The sequence below is a fragment of the Oncorhynchus kisutch genome, linkage group LG3 (genome assembly GCF_002021735.2).
Source record: "Oncorhynchus kisutch isolate 150728-3 linkage group LG3, Okis_V2, whole genome shotgun sequence".
Taxonomy (NCBI): Eukaryota; Metazoa; Chordata; class Actinopteri; order Salmoniformes; family Salmonidae; genus Oncorhynchus; species Oncorhynchus kisutch.
In genome coordinates this window covers 19,515,102-19,537,121 of record NC_034176.2, presented here as the reverse complement: position 1 = coordinate 19,537,121, position 22,020 = coordinate 19,515,102, and the positions used below count along the sequence as shown (strand labels likewise).

Here is a 22,020-nt window from a genome sequence, read left to right as displayed (position 1 = left end):
ATGTTTTGATAGGTTTAAGGAAGCGTTATCCTGTCGTGTTTTAAAGTACAATTGACAAGCATTATGGTGACCCCGCAGCATTTCCCATTGAAAAAAGATAACGAGTGCGTTTGGTAAGTATTCAGACCTTGACTCTTTCCACTTGTTACGTTACGGCCTTATTCTAAAATTGATTAAATTGTTTTCCTCCCCCTTAAATCTACACGCACTACCCCATAATGACAAGGCTAAAACAGGTTTTTAGAAATGTTTGCAAATTTATAAAAAACTAAAACAGAAATTTCACGTTTGCATAAGTATTCAGACCCTTTACTCAATACTTTTGTCGATGCACCTTTGGCAGTGATTACAGCCTCGAGTCTTGAGTGTGGTGTTACAAGCTTGGCAGACCTGTATTTGGGAAGTTTCTCCCATTCTTCTCTGCAGATCCTCTCAAGCTCTGCCAAGTTGGATGGAGAGCGTCGATGCACAGCTATTTTCAGGTCCTTCAGAGATGTTTAATTGGGTTGAAGTCCGGGCTTTGGCAGGGCCACTCAAGGACATTGAGACTTGTCCTGAAGCCATTCCTACATTGTCTTGGCTGTGTGCTTAGGGTTGTTGTCCTGTTGGAAGCTGAACCTTCGCCCCAGTAAGGTCCTGAGCACTCTGGAGCAGGTTTTCATCAAGGATCTCTCTGTACTTTTCTCTGTTCATCTTTCCCTCGATCCTGACTAGTCTCCCAGTCCCTGCTGCTGAAAAACATTCCCACAGCATGATGCTGCCACCACCATGCTTCACCATAGGGATGTGACGCTTGGCATTCAGGCCAGAGTTCAATCTTGGCTTCATCAGACCAAAGAATCTTGTTTCTCATGGTCTGAGAGTCCTCTAGGTGCCTTTGGGCAAACTCCAAGCGGGCTGGCATGTACTTTTTACTGAGGAGTAGCTTCCGTCTGGCCACACTACCTACCATAAAGGCCTGATTGGTGGAGTGCTGCAGAGAAGGTTCTCCCATCTCCACAAACTAACTCTGAAGCTCTGTCAGAGTCACCTCCCTGACCAAGGCCCTTCTCCCCCGATGGCTCAGTTTGGCCAGGCATTCAGTTCTAGGAAGAGTTTTGGTGGTTCCAAAATTCTTCCATTTAAGAATGATGGAAGCCACTGTGTTCTTGGGGACCTTCAATGCTGTAGATATTTTTTTGTGCCCTTTTTAAGCCTTGAGACGGATTGTGTATGTGTGCCGAACAAGGGGTGAATGAGCAAGACAAAAGATTTAAGTGCTTTTGGACTGGGTATGGCAGTAGGTGACAGGCGCATCTGTTTGTGTTAAGCACTGCAACACTGCTGTGTTTTTCATGCTCAACAGTTTTCTGTGTGCATCAAGATTGATCCACCACCCCAAGGACATCCAGTTAACTTTACACCACTTTGGGAAGCATCGGAGTCAACATGGGCCAGCATCCCAATGGAACGCTTTCAACACCTTGTCCTGACGAATTGAGGCAGTTCTGAGGGTAAGGGAGGTTATTATATATTGTTATTTAAGCTCTTTGCTTCCCTCTGTTGGCCATGGTGGGACATCGTCTCTCAGTTCTCTCACTTTCAGGATAAGGCTATGGGGACATTGAGTCATACTAACTTGTTACTGTGCTATTACCAGAATTCATTGATGATCTCAGAGTGGGTTTTATTTAGTGCCTTTAGTAATGCTCACATGGGTTTGTTCTGCTTTTTCAAACTTACGTAATCGAAAACGCATGATCAAAAGTCCAGTGACATGCTCTAACTTAAGGGGACAGACCCAAATAACAAACTGTTTCCTTACCTTGAAAGCATAGTCTAATATGCAAATTCCATCCTTCCTTGAGCACAGTCTGCTTTAAAACACTACAGTAACTACAGTAATTTACATTTATGAATGATAAAAAAATATAACCAATGTTTCTAAAAGGCACCGTTACAGGCTTTGGTTTTCGATTTCGAGTTTGGTTGGCACAGGTGATATTCAAGAGCTGTACAGCCCATGCTTCAGTTGGCATAAGAGATGTTTAAAGAGCTACATAGCTATTTAAGTTAAAGCCTTTTTTGTTTTGTTTCCCCTGTTTGGCTCGCTCCACGTTTTTTTATTCCCTAAATGTTTTTGTTTTTTAGATCGTCTATCATGCAGATCTAGTGGGAGTCCATGGCGGGGTTTAAGACCCTACTTGAGTTTGCTTGGCCAGCACCCAGTGAGTAAGGAACCCCCATGGATGCCTTTCACAAGCCGTTTTAAAACCATACCCGCTTTGTTTTGGTTGTCAGTGGCCCTTTTTCACTGGAGTAACATTTGTTTTTGTTATTGTGGAACTTAACAGTGCCTTTTTATTTTATTCATTAGACATTTTAAACTCCAAGCATAGCCTCTGGAAGTAGTGCACTGAGCCTTCTAATAGTATTAGTGAACCCATATAGTAATTTGTAGGTTTGTGCAAATTATTTATTTCAGCAAGGCCCCCCTAGCAGTCTGACTAAGTGTCTCACATTTGTTGAGTGCTCTTTGCTACTTTGAATTGTTTTCTCAATAATTGTTTTGGATGCAGATTTTAAATGTATGCCCAACACCCCTCCCCAATGAACCTTTCTATGAATTTAATTCCTAGAAGATCCAAAACAAACTTTGGACCAAACTCTCACATTGGAATGCCCAGGGAGATTGAGTGTTGAAGCAGTGAGCTTTTAGTGCTGAACCAGAAACTGTTTGAAATGGTCTGGATTATGACATAAGTTGCTTAATATCTGTCTTTTGTGTCATTTCATTTGAAGATATTGGCTAATTTACATGACCTATTGGGCCATATCAAGTACTATTAGTCATTGGTAGGATACCAATCTCTTGATAGTTTCAAACATATTTTGAAGCAATATAATTTGTTTTACAAACATGTTTAAGTAACCTAAAATGTATAGTTATGACGGGTTTAGTCATATGAACTAAATTCACAAGGCAGTTATAAGTGATATCCTTTTGAAACCAAGTGGCTACCATTGGGATGTTTTTCAAACTATGTAGTTGGCATTTAATTATTAGTTTGACCATTTAACTGGGTATTCGATGTCTTTAACACATCATTCGGTTCCCTTCCTAAGTCATTGGAAAAGCTCCTTGGTCTTTGTGGTTGATTATGGGGGTATAAGCCTATTTTAAAAATCAAACTTGACTAATGAACTAATTTAGGCTTCTGCAACAAAGGTGGTGAATATTATTCAAGGTATTTCTTTACCTCTCCTCCCATTTTACAATTTTGTTTAAAAAAAAAATCGAGTCCCTAGGAGTGATCGAGGTAAGTCTATAGTATATAGGCTATACCTCACTCTCCTCTCACCTGTTACCATGTCTACGCACCACGTGGAGAACACGTCTAGGCAATTCCAAAAATTGCTTACGGAGACTGGAGAGCGACACTATGATACGAAAATGATTAGTGCACCATTGCTCATGCATAATAACCTATTTTGATAAGCCTGCTATAAGCTAATAATAACAAAATGAATGGCATAAGTTTCATTATTTCACAATCAACATAATTTGAACAACTTCTTGCGGTGTAAGCTAAATAGTTGTAGGTTAGATGTTGATTTGGGAGTGTAATGTCTTAATAGCCTCATTGTACAAGGATTTGTTTATTGTAAGGAGACTACATCCTGGCGATCTGTCAACAAACGAACGAGGGGATTCTGCCCTGGGTGATTCGCGTTAGCGTTGATTGCATTCGTTTTGGAACCGCTTTGTCTCCCGGGTGTGAGCCAGGTGTCCCGTTTTGGACTGCGAAATCGACTCAAAACAAAAGTTCTGTAGAGTGTGTAGGATTTTGTGCTCACACGCAAAATAGATTGCTTAGGATAACCACTTAAACTGCCTTAGCATTTTCAAACTAGTTTTCATTGGGATTATATTTTATGGAAAATATATGTACGTTTATGAAAAATGCATCATGCTGCCTTGTTGACAACATTACCGAGTGGAGCAGATTAGCCTATACTGTTCGATTTGAGACGGGCGCTCCTCCCTCGCCGCTTTTATCCGTTTGTCACCGGCCATAGCCCGGTGCACTTAATCATGTCCCTCAATATGTGGAGAGAAAAAAACGCTATGACTGTCCTAGCGGGCGCACGCTTATTGGCTAGTCCCACTGTGCCTACAGGTGGAGTCCCTCCTTGGTGCGCAGAAAACTGCCCACTATCATCGGCGAGTATAAAGCTTTGACGCGATTAATTTTATTATCAAACTGCCCGAACCTGCTCTTTGCCATTTAACAAAGATGAGCTCCAACGAATCCGCTGCGGGAATTGCGCACGTCTACAGGGGAACATTTGTGCACGCCACCTATCACACAGCCGTGGAAATTCTGGAGGATGGGCTACTGGGAGTCGACACCGAGGGAAAGGTCTGTCACAGAAGGAAATTGTGAAACTGTATTTTAATATCTCTTACGAGCAGCATACATTATGACAATTTAGAAATGGGCAGGCAAAGGTATGTAGGCATAAATAACTTGAATTTTAAACTTGATTAGCCTAATTTACATAATACGCTTAAATGTTTTTCTAGTCTTGTATCCATTATGTATTTGTTGTCCGAGTCTGTACATTTTACAAACATGCATAGGCTCTGGAAATATTTTCAAAATACTCTGGCAAACTTTGGCAAACACACATACCCCCAAACCAAAATTGTATTTAGCATTGTGTGATCTACACAAATAACATTTTCTTACAATTAAACTGGTTTGTCTTTTTATCTATTATACACGATGTTTAACTCGAGTATAACTAGGGTTACCCATGAGCGGGAGATGTATAGGCTCCAAAGGACCTGTGTGAAATGTAGTCAGACTTTATAACCCCCCATGGAGGGTTTTGATGTGTTATCTAATGCATTTCTTAACTGCCTCTGTTACAATAGCTTACTTAACAGTATATGGATAAATTATATTTAAATGAATTGAACACCTTGTTGAGTCTAGCTGGCTCTGTTGCTCTAATCTCTGTTTGGTTCTCATGCTGACAGATTGCTTTCATTGGGAGTGGGAAGGAAGTGGACCGTCTGTCACAGAAGTGGGGTTTTGAGGCCTTTGCTGTTACACAGCTTGGACAGCAGTGAGTGAAGAGTCCTTCCTATGAGAGTAACACTGATTCCAAATACTTCACTACATCCGTTTGTGACAGAACACATCCCAGTTATTACCCTAAAGCCCATTTTGTTGTCATCGATGTCTGTAGTGAGTTCTTCATGCCAGGGATGGTGGACACCCACATCCACGCATCTCAGTACAGCTATGCAGGCACAGCCCTTGACATGCCCCTGCTACAGTGGCTCAACATGTACACCTTCCCAGTGGAGGCCTGCTACAAAGACCTGGAGTTCGCCCGCAACGTCTACACCCATGTTGTGGTGAGCTGTCTGGGCCACACGAACACACCTCAGCCCATAGAAGTCATCAGTGCCCTATTCAGAATGCAAGAAAACAAACAGAGAAGGGACTACCTGAACGTGTCTAATAAGAAACTCACTAAATGTTTTACAACGTATGCCATTGCACATCCAAATGAACACAACCCACTAGTAGATTTCAGATTAGCATAGAAGACCCTAGACAATTCTTATTCCCATTTCCTATTCTAAATGTTTGTAAGACTAACTTTATCATTTTAAAGCCTTGTGTGGCAGAGGTTAATATGGCAGTGACAAAGGACATGCAGGAGCAGTAAACATTTATCTCGCTTTTCGGAATTCACTGCTGCGCAGGGAGAGGAACACGCGCGTGTTGTAATTCGTTGGAAGTCGGGGCATAGGAAGGCCAATAACAAATGGCTAAAGGTTAATAACGTGATTAGTTTACTTTTGTGAAGTTTTAGCTTATTTAACAAACCAGCTTTGAAGCAAAAACTATCACTGCACTATGGGCTCGATTCCAACGTAGAAATTCCGCCTTTCCTAAATGTTCTCAGTATTTGGTATTCAGACTTACCTTTATGAAGGTGCGTAACAGGCTTTTCAGATGTAGTTCACTTGCACGAGGAGAATATATGTAAACCCTTCCACCTGATGGCTAACATATTTTCTCAGTTTTCATTCAATTGGGTTTTCAGTACATTTTTCTTAATTAAACCATCCCTTTTAAATACCTTTTAGTTTGAAGTTTGTCGACAGACACTAGAATATATGGAGAGAACGGGTTCAGAATATCAGGAATCAATGAAAGAAAACCATCTAAATATATGCATATTCATCTCCGATTTTTTTTTAAAGGCTCTGGTTTTGTAGATTATTTAGGGTTAGGAAAGTCTTTAAGAATCATAAACTGGTTTGGAGAGCCTTTATGCACTAAGTGGTTTGATTCATACTGAAAATTGGCAAGTTTTTTTTAACCCATGGCAATATTGGGAGATTAGTGTACATAGAATTAAAATAGGGAGAATAGTGTACTATAGTAGGCTATACCCTCTTATATTGCCTGCACTAACCATTGCATAATGAAAAGTACTGCGCCATCGTCGGGTTCAAACATCCGTCGGGTTCAAACTGTTAGTTTACCCTCTGCGCCATACCGATTATATTAGCCTACCTGTCATTAATTGTTTTATTATCAACCTTTACTAATGATCCTCAGCAACAAAAAAACCACATGGCTGTAATGGCGTTTAGAGGATGCAAATGAAGGAAAATTAAGAAATGGAATGAAAATATAGCCTATACCAACTGAAGGGGACTAACAGTAAATTCACAGTTGAATGTGTGTGGTTATTAGCCCTACTGACGGTCGATACTGATGGTGGCTAATATTTAACATGATAGAAGTAGGAAACAAAGTCGGGGTAGCCTATAATTGAGACATTCGAGAGTGCCCATCCCTGCAAGTTAAAAGGCTGTAAAATGTTTATTCTGTGTAATAGCACAGTATATAAAATGTAATGTGGGAAAGTTTGCTGCTATATGACTGGTTTCACATTTGTCTCCAGTGCCTTTAAGATAAAATGTCTAAAAAAAGTGTCATTTTTATTTACAATTATCCAAACGGATTACTAATTTACCTAGCTGTTAGCAAATTGTGAATTACAGTGCATGGAGAATGGTGTTATTTCTATCTGGAAAAAAATTAGGTTGATGCTTTTTACACTTGGAACCAACCGGTAGGTTCACTAGACCTTTTTCCATGGTTTCCTTATGTGTAAAGTGGTGGAATTGTGTCAGAATGAGGTGTATCTGTAGACACACCTCCGCCACAACTTAATTTATGCGATCTCCGCCCAAAACGAATAGCGGGTGAATAGCATGATATTCTAATGCTTCAGTTTAGGGTCAGAATACGCATAGAGAGAAGTGCATAAAAGGGAATTACCTTCCATTTCCTCGTGCTTAACTCAGGTTGGAATTGGCCCTATGCCTTTTAAGGTTGCTTCCTTGGTTACCAAAAGGAAAGCTCACAGAGTGGGACAGTGGCATAGAACACCTGAAATCCAGATACATTGTTACACACATGCTTGGGCAGGTGACATTGCAGTGAGAAAGGGGTGTGAATACAGTCTGAATACTAATGCAATACCTGTCTATTTCAGAAAAGAACCCTGAGAAATGGTACGACTACGGCCTGCTACTTTGCCACCATACACACCGATGCTTCTCTCCTTTTGGGCCAAATCGCAAGTGAGAACACAAACAGTGCACACACACACACTCTACTGCTCACTTGCACAAGGACCCAGGCATGTTATATAGTTAGCGTATAGGAGGTTATTGAACTGGACCTAAACATTAACCTTAGTCACAAAGTGTACAACTGTACCTGGAATACACACATGCCTCCGCTGAGCAAGTTATGTCAAATAGTATCAATCCCAGTCTCTTGTTTAAAAGGGAACTTGAACTGCACTGCTCTTTCGTATGTTTTCTTTACACAGGAAAGTAGGTAGACCGATAGCAGGGGATAGACAGAATCAAAGATGGCAGTGTGGGGTTTCTAACACTCGCTGCAGGAGGATACAAGTCATCTGGAGGCGGCTGTCTTGACCGCTAGGCCAGCCTCTGACGCACATGCTTTATGTTTTGTAGTTAAGTAATTGGCAATGTTTCATTTCTTATGTCAGTGTGAGCTGTCAGTTAGGGGAATCTAGTGTGAACGTTTTGTTAATTTGCTGCATGCTGTCATTATGGTTACCCACTGTAAAGAAAAGTACTTTTACGAACACCAGCTCAGAACAAGAAATTATCATAGGGTTTTGTATGTGGAAGAGTAAGTAGAATTTGTCACTTTCTCATCCACTAACTGTATGCCTTGTATGTTTATCCTTTGGTGGTTGCATCGCTCCTCCTAAAAATCGTCCAAAGATTACCCTTCTATCTGTGGATTAATTGTCAGGGGTAGAGGACCTTGTGCATTTCAGGTAAAATAACAACCCAATGTTTGTCTCAGGACAAATTAGCTAGCAACAGCAAGCTATCTAGCTAAATTGCCATAAACCCCCCAAATTGCCCCCAAATTGAATGTAGTTGGTTCACAGGCTTGGAGTAACTGTAATCCATTACGTTACCAGCAAACAATATTGTAATCAGATTACAGATACTTAAATATATATATATATTACATTTAAAATCAAAGATTTGTTCGCAAACATCCTTTGACACGTTTTAACATTTTTATTTCAATAAAATCCAAATCAGCATTGAAAAAAGTTGAAGTTTGTTCAGCCTGAGCAAGTCTGACCACAAGTCAGAGACAACTATGATGACACACCAAAAGAGTTCCAATGGCTCAACTGCTGTCCGTATCCAAAGATTATCCAACTTGAAAGAACACTTGGCGGTAAGGACAACAGCAGTGGTGTAGCCTATTGGTGATACAGATATCACTTATTGATATCTACATAGCGCATTGATGTGAATCAGACTGCCTATCAAGCGTTGTTTTTGCGACCAGTGGACCGCCAGTTAAAAATGCTCTCTTGCAACAGCTGCATAGTGCAGATCCCATCCTTAGGAATAAAAGTTTGATGGAGGTTCTCCCAACTCCTCCGTGCTATTGTGCTCCATACTGTGGGGCTTTTATTGCTATATCTAATTCGTGCTGATTCAAAAACCTATGTCCATAGGTCTAACGGACAGATCCTCAAACTCGGTCCCTTTTGATAGACTCAAATTAAAGAGTATTCAAAGTGTCACCAAGAAACAATTTAAACAATAGGCTTATAGCAAATGCAGCCTATGGCATACATTTTTCACATGCAAATAGCACTTTTCAGTAGTGCTCAAAGCATGTCATTCTATGAGCAATATTTCTCGAAACAGAGACCAATCAATCCTCCATGAAAACAAGATCATATAAACAATAGGGTAGGCTAATAACAATTTGGCTAATTTATATTTCCAAGTCCTATTCTTGAAGATCAATGGGTAATAAATTAATTATTACTGGAAATCTGTCTGACTTAGGTTTTTAATGTAAAGATATAGCCTAATCTTATTATTTTCTTTAGTAAAAAAAAGATGGGCTTCTTCTAACCCATGGCAAGCTATGTAAACTCTAACATTGATTTATCCTGCAATAGATGTCGTCCAATTGGTAATATAAATTTTTGGCTTCTTCTAATGCCTCTTAAGGGGAAGTAACAAAGTAATCAGATTACGTTACTGAGTTTGTATAATTCCAATGTTACTTTACTGATTTCAATGTTTGTCAGGTAACTAGTAATTGTAAAGGATTACATTTAGAAAGTAACCTATCCAAACCTGTTGGTTCAGAGGTTCATTTTGATATATTAACCTACGTCAACCTACGTCTCCTGATAGCATAAGGTGTGGGTTGGACAAAATCAACATGCTGACCAGACCACGCGTGCGCATGTTAGCTTTAGTTTATTATGTAAGTTATTCCACGATGCCTAATGAACAACATCACAAAGGTCACTTCTGAGTCCAGTCTGATACAGTCATGACAAGTGCTACTCATCATATCGATTTTGGTTACCTTTGCCAATGTTTCTTGTCATTGCAGACGATTTTGGACAGCGTGCCCTTGTGGGCAAGGTGTGTATGGACACAAACAACTTTATCCCACATTACAAAGAGACGCCAGAGGAGTCCGAAGGGGAAACTAACAGGTAGGTAATAAACTCAGCAAAAAAAGAAACCCTGTCTTTCAAAGTTAATTTGGAAAAATCTAAACTTCACAGATCTTTATATTGTAAAGGGTTTAAACACTGTTTCCCATGCTTGTTCAATGAACCATAAAAAATTTAAGAACATGCACCTGTGGAACGGTCGTTAAGACACTAATAGCTTACAGAAGGTAGGCAATTAAGGTCACAGTTATGAAAACTTAGGACACTAAAGAGGCCTTTCTACTGCCTCTGAAAAACACCAAAAGAAAGATGCCCAGGGTCCCTGCTCATCTGCGTGAGCGTGCCTTAGGCATGCTGCAAGGAGGCATGAGGACTGCAGATGTGGCCAGGGCAATAAATTGTAATGTCCATACTGTGAGACGCCGAAGACAGCGCTACAGGGAGACAGGACGGACAGCTGATTGTTCTCGCGGTGGCAGACCACGGATAACAAAACCTGCAGAGGATCGGTACATCCGAACATCACACCTGCGGGACAGGTACAGGATTTTATTGTATTATGACAACAACAACTGCCCGAATTACACCAGGAACGAACAATCCCTCCATCAGTGCTCAGACTGTCCTCAATAGGCAGAGAGAGGCTGGACTGGGGGCTTGTAGGCCTGTTGTAAGGCAGGTCTTCAACAGACGTCACCGGTAACAACATCGCCTATGGGCACAAACCCACCGTTGCTGGACCAGACAGGACTGGCAAAAAGTGCACTTCACTGACGAGTCAAGGTTTTGTCTCACCAGGGGTGATGGTCGGATTTGCAATTATCATCGAAGGAGTGAGCGTTACAAGGAGGCCTGTACTCTGGAGCGGGATTGATTTGGAGGTGGAGGGTCTGCCATGGTCTGGGGCGGCGTGTCACAGCTTCATCGGACTGAGCTTGTTGTCATTGCAGGCAATCTCAAAGCTGTGCTTTAAAGGGAAGACATCCTCCTCCCTCATGTGGTACCCTTCCTGCAGGCTCATCCTGACATGACCCTCCAGCATGACAATGCCACCAGCCATACTGCTTGTTCTGTGCGTGATTTCCTGCAAGACAGGAATGTCAGTGTTCTGCCATGTCCAGCGAAGAGCCCGGACCTCAATCCCATTGAGCAAGTCTGGGACCTGTTGGTCTGGAGGGTGAGGGCTAGGACCATTCCCCCCAGAAATGACCGGGAACTTGCGGGTACCTTGGTGGAAGAGTGGGGTAACATCTCACAACAAGAACTGGCAAATCTGGTGCAATCCATGAGGAGGAGATGCACAGCAGTACTTAATGCAGCTGGTGACCACACCAGATACTGACAGTTACTTTTGATTTTGGCCCACACTTGGTTCAGGGACACATTATTCAATTTCTGTGGAACTTGTTCAGTTTCTCTGTTGAATATTATTTTCATACTAATATTTACACTTGTTAAATTTGCTGAAAGTAAACACAGTTGACAGTGAGTTTATAAATGGGGGGCAAGCTGTATGCATAAATAGCTAAACGATTAGAACAGGGAGAGTTTATGGACTCACTGCATCTGTGTTAGAGGCGTCACTACAGACCATGGTTTGACTCCAGGCTGTATCACAACCTGCCGTGATTGGGAGTCCCATAGGGCAGCGCGGCGCACAATTGGCCCAGCGTCGTCCGGGTTAGGGTGTGGCCGGAGTAGGCAGTGATTACAAATAAGAATTTGTTCTTAACTGACTTGCCTAGTTAAGTAAAATTAATCAAAATAAAAAACACTCACAGTGGCCTTTTGACTCTCATGACTCAAGACCGTAACCGTAAGGTGTCACGGAAAATAATTTCCTCGGAGGAAGAGGGTGATGAACTTTTTCTTTACTATTTTAGAATATTGTATTCTATTGTATTATATTCTATGTATAAGCAGGTTATGGAAGCCTACATTGTGTGTACTTCTCTTGAATGCTCCAAGCCTTTTTTGCATAAAAATTGAACCAATGACTAAGAATAACATCATTGCGTCAGATGGCTGGCTCGTTCTTGACTTCAGTCTGCATTGCATAATGATTCAAATAGGCGACATGTCCCAAATGAATGCACAACTAATATGATCTACTATTGCTAGCGATCCTCAAGAACAACCACACGAACGTGACAGAGGAAAGAAAGGTAAATGAACAGTGTAATGGAATGATGCAAAATGTAAGGAAACTAACACTAAAGTCACAACGGATATAAATGCATGTGGGTATAACTGACGGTGGCTACCAATAGTGGCTAATATTAAACACGATATAATAAGGAATTAACTCTGTAGGTTTGGCGCTATACTGTTATTTGCTTATGGCTACAGAAGCCTATAGCGTGGGTCTCCCAAATCTTTCCCTAGTTATTAGTCCAGCATTTCATAGACTTTATTGTGGAAGAGGTGGTATGTTGATATGCTTCAGTTTGCTGCAATATGACTGGTTTCACATTAGTCTCCAGCGATCATACGGTCAAATATATCCAAAACAATTCATCTATATTTCTAATCCCATTATCCAAACAGTTTACTCATTTACTTAGCTCTCATCAATATATATTAGAAATAACACCATTGCAGTGCAACTTATAAATTGATATCAGAAAAAAAGATGTTCCGCTTGTAACCGACAGGTTGCTAGACCTTATTAATTGTTTCATAGTGTGTAAAGGTAGGGTATTTATGAGGGAATTAAGTTACGGTCAGAATACGGTGTATCTGTAGACACACCTCCGCCACACAATTTATTTGATCTCCACCTCAAACAAATAGATGGTTCATTTTCTCATGCTTAAATTCAGAAAAACGGAATTAGGTTCCATATACGCACGCTTAACTTGGGTCAGATTTCCCCCTAGGAAGCAAACCGAACGAAACGGGGAGGGAGGGACCTACCTGAATTTGTACAATAGAAACATGTTTTTGTTGTAAAAACAACAACCGTTTGGAGTAATTGGTGTATGATGCACCATTTTTTTTCTCATGGTCGAAGATTTTTCAATTTTGCAACGGTGCAACATTTGCGCGACTTATAATTACTACACCTCAGCAGTCTCAACTCATAATTACTACACCCTAGCAGTCTCAACTCATAATTACTACACCTCAGCAGTCTCAACTCATAATTACTACACCTCGGCAGTCTCAACTCATAATTACTACATCTCAGCAGTCTCAACTCATAATTACTACACCTCAGCAGTCTCAAGTCATAATTACTACACCTCAGCAGTCTCAACTCCTGGCAAGTGTTTACTTGGTGTGTAAACACCAAGGTGTCTCTGAATACAGCATTCTTTTGAGGAAGGAAAAACACTTTGATATATTGTTTTGTTGGTCTAGGTTCATTGGTGAGCTCTTGAAGAAGAAGGTAAGACTCCTTTACCTCACTAGAACATAATCTAAGAGAACATGTACAAGTCAGTGGCAAACCCATGTAGGCATTGTATCCCATTCCCTCAATACAAAACCAAAATGGCACAAGCACATTTGTGATCAGAATCTGTAAAAGGAGCTTTTTTATGGTGTTTCTCGCTGGGTGTATTTCTGTCTTGTTTGGGGCAGTACCCCCTTGTGAGGCCAGTGGTGACCCCGCGCTTCGCCCCGTCCTGCTCCGCCACTTTGCTGGGCCACCTGGGAGAGATCGCCCAGAACAACGACCTGCACATCCAGGTGAGCCTTGCTCCGAGTCAAGAGGATCCCATGGAGTGTTGCTTTGAAGATACTTTATTTGTCTACCTTTCTCTTGCTTTCATACACATTGATAATCACCTGAGCATTCAAACAATTAATTGATCTTCTCTGTGATCCTCAGAGTCACATCAGTGAGACAAAGGAGGAGGTGAGTCTGGTGAAGGAGCTGTTCCCAGACTACGACTCCTACACCGATGTCTACCACAGACACAACCTTCTCACAGACAAGGTTAGCACACACCACCTCACCACGAGGACATTCTATTGATAATGAAAACCATAATATTGCTAATGATGATAATGATGGGGGCGACAGTTCTAAGGATCATTATGATATTGGTGATGGTGAAAATGATAATGATGAATAGTGCATTCGGAAAGTATTCAGACCCCTTCACCTTTTCCATGTTACAGCCTTTCATTTTTTTTTTTTTATAATCTCATCAATCTGCACACAATCAATACCTTATAATGACAAAGCACAAACTGGTTTTTAGAAGTTATTGCAAATGTATTAAACATTTTTTTTAAACTGTTCAAATGTACATAAGTATTCAGACCCTTTTCTCAGTACTTTGTTGAATCACCGTTGGCAGCAATTACAGCCTCGTCTCTTCTTGGGTACGATGCGACAAGCTTGGCACACATGTATTTGGGGAGTTTCTCCCATTCTTCTCTGCAGATCCTCTCAAGCTCTGCCAGGTTGGATGGGGAGCATCGCTGCACAGCTATTTTCAGGTCTCTCCAGAGATGTTAAAGTCCGGGCTCTGGTTGGGTCACTCAAGGACATTCAGAGACTTGTACCGAAGCCACTCCTGCATTGTCTTGGCTGTGTGCTTAGGGTTGATGTCCTGTAGGAAGGTGAACCTTCGCCCCAGTCTGATAACCTTACTCCAGACCGGGCAGGACATCATCAAGGATCTCTCTGTACTTTGCTCTGTTCATCTTTCCCTCAATCCTGACTAGTATCCCAGTCCCTGCCATAGAGGGCACGACAAAACCTATTCCCCCTCAGGAGACTGAAAATATTTGGCATGGGTCCTCATTTCCTCAAAAGGTTTTACAGCTGCACCATCGAGAGCAACCTTACAGGTTGCATCACTGCCTGGTATGGCAACTGCTCGGGCCTCCGACCGCAAGGCACTACAGAGGCTAGTGTGTACGGCCCAGTACAGCACCGGGGCCAAGCTTACTTCCATCCAGGACCTCTATCCCAGGTGGAGTCAGAGGAAGGCCCATTGTCAGACTCTAGACACCCTAGCCATAGACTGATCTGTCTACCGCATGGCAAGCGATACCGGAGCGCCAAGTCTAGGTCCAAGAGGCTTCTAAACAGCATCTTCCCCCAAGCCATAAGATTCCTGAACAGCGAATCAAATATCTACCCAGACTATTTGCATTGCACCCCCCCCCCTCTTACACTGCTGCTACTCTGTAATTATCTATGCATTGTCACTTTAACTCCACCTACAAGTACATATTAACTCAATTACCTCGACACCAGTGGCCCTGCACATTGACTCTGTACCAGTACCCCTTGTATATAGCCACACTTGTTATTTACTGCTGCTCGTTTAATTATTTGTTATTCTTACTTTTTTTCGTGGTATTTTCTTAACTGCATTGTTGGTTAAGAGCTTGTAAGTAAGCATTTCACTGAGGTCTACATCTGTATTTGGCATGTGACAAAAACAATTTTATTTGAAAAACATCCCAACAGCATGATGCTGCCACATTGCTTCACCGTAGGGATGATATTGGCCAGGTGATGAGCATTTCCTGGTTTCCTCCAGACATTGCCCTTGGCATTCAGGCGAAGAAGTTCAATCTTGGTTTCGTCCAACCAATGAATCTTGTTTTTCATGGTCTAAGAGTCCTTTAGGTGCCTTTTACTGAGGAGTGGCTTCCGTCTGGCCACTCTACCATAAAGGCCTGATTGTTGGAGTGCTGCAGAGAGATGGTTGTTCTTCTGGAAGGTTCTTCCATCGCCACAAAGGAACTCTGGAACTCTTGTCAGAGTGACCATCGGATTCTTGATCACCTCCCTGACCAAGGTCCTTCTCCCCCGATTGCTCAGTTTGGCAAGGCAGCCAGCTCTAGGCAGAGTTTTGGTGGTTCCAAACTTCCATTTATGACTGATGGAGGCCACTGTTCCTGGGGACCTTAAATGCTGCAGGAATGTTTTGGTACCTTTCCTCAGATCTGTGCCTTGACACAATCCTGTTTTGGAGCTCTATGGCTTGTTTTCTTCCCCTCTGACATGCACTGTCAACTGTGGGACCTTATGTAGACAGGTGTGTGCTTTTCCAAATCATGTGCCATTCAATTGAATTTACTGCAGGTGGAATCCAATCAAGTTGTAGAAACATCTCATGGATGATCAATGGAAATAGGATTCACCTGAGCTAAATTGAGTCTCATAGCAAAGGGTCGGAATGCTTATGTAAATAAGGTATTTCTGTAAAAACAGAAAAAAGACACTTGTTTTTCGCTTTGTCATTATGGGGTATTGTGTGTAGATTGATGAGAAAAATAATATATCCATTTTAGAATAAGGCTGTAACGTAACAACATTAAAAAAAAAAGTTAATGGGTCTGAATGCTTTCCAATGCACTGTGTAATGATGTGGTAATGGTAGTAAGGATAATGATGATATTGATGATGATGGTTCCCAGACGGTGATGGCTCATGGTTGTCACCTGACCGATGGAGAGCTGAAGCTGTTCAGGGAGACGGGGGCGTCCATCGCTCACTGTCCCAATTCCAACATCTCGTAAGTGTTTCTCCTTCCACACCTAAAGTCTAGGCTCGGCCTTAATTTAGGTGCTCTCTGACACCTGAAGTTGCATGGGAAGTTGTCCCTGGTCTTCCTTGTACTCCTGGGCAAAGGTAGTCAGCCCTTCGCCCTGAGGGGCCAAAATGTATCTCAGTTGCAGTATCCAGAGGACCGACTATTGAATAATCCTATATTATCCATGTTTGGTATCTATCTGAAACTTGTTCACTGAGGATAACTCTGATGCTATCTTGAGTGCTGATATGATATTGAGTATCACTGCTGAGTTCTTAACTGCATAGGGTAAAATTATATAAAATAAGAATCTGATTTATTTATAAATCCTCAACCATTGTCTTTCACCTGTCCATATTCTGTTTCTTTTTTTCTCTCTCTCATTTCCCTAAATTTTCCTCTCCAGGTTGTGCAGTGGTATGCTAGATGTCCGCAGGGTTCTGAACCACAAAGTAAAGCTAGGGCTTGGCACAGGTGAGTCATGACAAAACAGATAATTTTCCTTTTACCTGAGAACACAGTGTTCTATATAGTTACAAAAAAAAATCTGTGTACTGTATCCCAAAAAACTATTACAATGTTGAAGTCGGAAGTTTATATACACTTAGGTTGGAGTCATTAAATCTCGTTTTTCAACTGCTCTACATTTCTTGTTAACTCTAGTTTTGGCAAGTCAGTTAGGACATCTACTTTGAACATGACACAAGTAATTTTTCCAACAATTGTTTACAGACAGATATTTCACTTATAATTCACTGTGTCATGATTCCAGTGGGTCAGAAGTTTACATCTCTAAGTTGACTGTGCCTTTAAACAGCTTGGAAAATTCCAGAAAATGATGTCATGGCTTTAGAAGCTTCTGATAAGCAAATTATCATCATTTGAATCAATTAGAATTGTACATGTGGATGTATTTCAAGGTCTACCTTCAAACTCAGTGCTTCTTTGCTTGACATCGTGGGAAAATCTAAAATCAGCCAAGGCCTCAGAAAACAATTAGAGACCTCTACAAGTCTGGTTCATCCTTGGGAGCAATTTCCAAACGCCTGAAAGTACAATGTTCATCTGTACAAATAATAGTACGCAAGTATAAACACCATGGGACCACCAGCTGTCAAACTGCTCAGGAAGGAGACGCATTCTGTCTCCTAGAGATGAACGTACTTTGGTGCGAAAAATGCAAATCAATCCCAGAACGACAGCAAAGGACCTTGTGAAGATGCTGGAGGAAATGGGTACAAAAGTATCTATACCCACAGTAAAACAAGTCCTATATCGACATATCCTGAAAGGCCCCTCAGCAAGGAAGAAGCCACTGCTCCTGAACTGCCTTAAAAAAGCCAGACTACGATTTGCAACTGCACATGGGGACAAAGATCGTCGCTTTTGGAGAAATGTCCTCTGGTCTGATGAAACAAAAATAGAACTGTTTGGCCATGGTGTTTGGTGGAAAAAGGGGGAGGCTTGCATGCCGAAGAACACCATCCCAACTGTGGGGGTGGCACGGGGGTGGCAGCATCATGTTGTGGGGATGCTTTGCTAAAGGAGGGACTGGTGCACTTCACAAAATAGATGGCTTTATGAGGGAGGAAAATGATGTGGCTATATTGAAGCAACATCTCAAGACATCAGTTAGAAAGTTAAAGCTTGGTTGCAAATGGGTCTTCCAACTGGACAATGACCCCAAGCATACTTCTAAAGTTGTAGCAAAATGGCTTAAGGACAACATAGTCAAGGTATTGGGAGTAGCCATCACAAAACCCTGACCTCAAACCGATAGACAATTTGTGGGCAGAACTGAAAAAGCATGTGTGAGCAAAGAGGACTACAAACCTGACTCAGTTACACCAGCTCTGTCAGGAGGAATGGGCCAAAATTCACCCAACCTATTGTGGGAAACTTGTGGAAGGCTACCTGATAAGTTTGACCCAAGTTATACAATTTAAAGGCAATGCTACCAAATACTAATTGAGTGTATGTAAACTTCCGACCAACTGGGAAAGTAATGAAAAATCAAATGTGAAATAAATAATTCTATACTATTATTCTGACATTTCACATTCTTAAAATAAAGAGGTGATCCTAACTGACCTAAGATGGCATTTTTACTCTGATTAAATGTTAGGAATTGTGAAACTGAGTATAAATGTATTTGGCTACGGTGCATGTAAACTTCCGACTTCAACTGTACCTGAACTTTCCATGTTAGAAATGTGCAACTAAATCAAGGCAATCGTGATTGCGTTATATGATCTGATGTGTCCAAGTGCTCCTCAAGATTTATTTTTCAAGTGACAGATTATTTTGATTAAACGTTTTATGAAATATAGGCTTACGCTCATATTCTTACAATTTGTTTTTTTACATTCGGCATTAGAGAACCTAGACGAAAGTTGACGATTTCTGTTATCAAACTGGCTTGACACTAATGTTTGACTGATCTGATAGTTTATTTTAGCACACAGGTGCATGTAATCTCCCGTTAGTATAGTTTTAAGAAAACATGCTTATATCTGTCTATGCACTCGTGCGTGTATCTATGTCTGGCCTTGTAGATGTGGCAGGAGGATACTCTCCTTCTATGTTGGATGCTGTGCGGAGAACACTGGACACCTCTAAAGCCTTGACCATCCAGGACACCCAGTACCACACGCTCACCTTCGAGGAGGTCTTCAGACTGGCCACACTGGGAGGCAGCCAAGGTGGGAGACTTGTCTGGAGGGGGGTGAGGTGGAAGGGCTGTTATCACCGTCATTAAATCAATACATGAATGATCGGATACATGATTTATGAATTAATACAGATGCATCCGCTCAAAAGTTACTTTACAACAAAAGCCTGTGCTGGAGCATCGCTACATCGACAAACTGTCTTGCAGGGGGACGTCAAGCAAACAATTGTTTGCAATCATCTAAACTGCAATAAAATACATAGGAGACATTTCTGAAATATGACGGTGCAGGTATATCCACTTTGCGCTACAGTCAAACATTTGAATGCACCCAATGGTTTATTTGTTTCATTATTGATCAATTATTAATAATGTATTCATATTCTGAGCTCTGGCTTGATTGTTTGGTTTGTAGCCCTGTCCCTGGATGAGAATACAGGAAACTTTGAGGTGGGAAAAGACTTTGACGCTCTGCGGGTGAACACGGATGCGGCAGGAGGACCCATTGACCTCATCAATCACGGGGAGGGGCCTAAGGTAGAGACCAATACATAGAGCAATCTTTTGGCCTCCAGTGGTGTGGACATATTGAGTCATTGTATCTAAACCAAGTCAAACCAGGTCTTATTAAATGTGTGACTCGTATCAGACTTAAATCCAAATGACAGGATTCTACTCCACAACTCAGTGACTGATTCACTCACTGGACATGACATTCATCTTGGCTCCATGTGATTTCAGGTGCTCCTGGAGAAGTTCTTGAATTTGGGTAAGTGTTTCATCTCTGTTACTGTCTCTCTCACACAATAGGTTGCATGTATTCAGAGTTTGGTAGTTGGGGCTATAACGTGCCATGGAAGTATTGCCCCATCCGGGTCTAAAAACTAGGTCCTTGATTTCCAAAACTCTTGATGAGGTTTTTAAGTGTAAGGTCTTTTTTATTTCCCCCTTTCTATTCCTTCTTCAGGGGATGATCGTAATATTGTGGAGGTGTACGTGGCAGGGAAGCGAGTGGTCCCATTCGTAGAGAGACCATAGATTTGGGATTTGTTGTTGGCTTGTTGTCATCTGTCCCAGTCAGAACCCTCTACCAGTCTACCTGACTGCTTTTGTAACATGATACGAGGTGATTTGAAAATGTGTTCAACCTGAGGGATTATTATGATGCGTGTTCAATCATCTTATGTACTTACATACAGTACAATCCAATAGATGGTATTGCTGTTAAGTGATACTTGCAAAAGCAGTGTGCAGGTTATGGTTTTCTTTTAAGTTGTTACATTGTTTCCCATGCACCTGGGTCTTTTTTTACATTTCTAAGTCGAGGAAAATGTGTGTTCCTGAATGTGTGTGTAGCTTTGTATGTGTCCAGTTTAAATTCTTCTTAAACCTAAAACCCACAATGTAGCTTTAGGAGACATTCTAATAAATGTATAATGTATCCTTGTTGATTATGATCATTGACTGTATTAAAATATTTATTTTATGTACTTGGTTTTATCCTATGTTGTTGTGTCACTGCTGTTCTGTGCTACAGTGCTGAGTTTTGTAACAAAAGCTACAAACTAGAAAGGGAAAAGATTTTAGAAATATTTTATTAGAGTATTTGCAAGATTTTAAGTCTAAATTTGTCTCTTGTTTCTTTACATTTAACACATTATTGATAAGTTCCCCATAATAAAACAATACATTCTATTAAAATATACAATGCCTCCAGACCCACCTGCAGAGAGGCTGGTCCCGTGTAACTCAGTTGGTAGAGCATGGCACTTGCAACGCAAGGATAGTGGGTTTGAATTTCGCACCCACAAATAAGCAGTTTATTGCCTACAACGGGTCTAATCCTGATTGGTTAAAACCGCATTCCAGCTGGTGTCTATTCCACCAGTTACCACCAGCTAAATCTGACGTTAAAATGCCTATTTACTCTGTTCTATCCGACTGCGCAATCCACTAATCTCCACATTTCCTTTAGACTAACATTTCGTTTTCAACAGCAGATATATTGTATAAACTTTGCAGTCTGTCTCTGACATGTGCAACATTGTTTCAATATTCAAATTCGAGCTCCAGCTGTCCCATAGTAATGAACGGAGTCAGGATGAGACAGACAGCGTTTCTCAGTTGAAATCATGAATCAGCTGGCACTTTTAATGGATATGTACAGTACAAATACATGTAGATTGAAAAAAAAAAAAGTCAAATGAAACTAAAGTGCAGTTTGTAGTCTTTCTGGGCCCAGTTTTAAGTGTGTTAGCTGTGTTATTGTCTAGCTCCTCCAAACACTGGCTTCTTGGGCGTTATCACTTAATTGTAGGTTTGGTCTATGAATGTGCTGTTTGTTGGCAACGGTAGCCCTAAAGTCAAAAGTTTATTGTAGCCTACAGTTGATACGTGTTATATTATGGACTTGTCTGTATGAAGTAATGTGTAAGGCTATTGAAAGGTGTTTGTGTAAACTGTAGATTTATTGGAAAGTTATGCTGTTAGAGAGTAATATATTTTCAATACCTGCAAGAACACAAGTGCCATTATTCTAGATGACATCTCTCGAATCAGCGAAACACCAGCTGAGTTAGAGGTCTCTTCCGTGCCATGATCGAGCTCAGGGCTGAGAAACGGGGAGTGAGGAAGATTTGAGGACTAGGATGATGATCACCCTCCCCTATTGACCCAGCTGTGTCTAGATTATCATAGGTATGACCTGGCGGAGAACATGAAGGAAGTATGGGTCAAAGACAATGCCAACAACTACATGGATCAGTACTC

General features: G+C 41.2%; 1 protein-coding gene across 2 annotated transcripts; it reads left to right on the top strand.

The window, feature by feature from the left end:
• The first annotated feature begins 9 nt into the window (after nucleotides 1-9).
• LOC109876868 (guanine deaminase) lies at nucleotides 10-20,751 on the top strand. Of its 2 annotated transcripts, XM_031818521.1 has the most exons (15): nucleotides 10-113; nucleotides 1,346-1,493; nucleotides 5,027-5,115; nucleotides 5,239-5,410; nucleotides 7,576-7,663; nucleotides 10,008-10,113; nucleotides 13,438-13,465; nucleotides 13,660-13,767; nucleotides 13,910-14,017; nucleotides 16,465-16,562; nucleotides 16,987-17,054; nucleotides 19,136-19,282; nucleotides 19,667-19,788; nucleotides 19,993-20,020; nucleotides 20,219-20,751. In XM_031818521.1, the coding sequence occupies exons 4-15, from the start codon at nucleotides 5,249-5,251 to the stop codon at nucleotides 20,287-20,289; spliced, it is 1,134 nt and encodes a 377-aa protein (XP_031674381.1). In that variant the 5' UTR covers nucleotides 10-113; nucleotides 1,346-1,493; nucleotides 5,027-5,115; nucleotides 5,239-5,248; the 3' UTR covers nucleotides 20,290-20,751. The 2 variants fall into 2 exon arrangements, with proteins under 2 accessions (XP_031674381.1, XP_020324816.1); XM_020469227.2 differs by lacking the exons at nucleotides 10-113; nucleotides 1,346-1,493 and adding an exon at nucleotides 3,517-4,403.
• The last annotated feature ends 1,269 nt before the right edge of the window (nucleotides 20,752-22,020 follow it).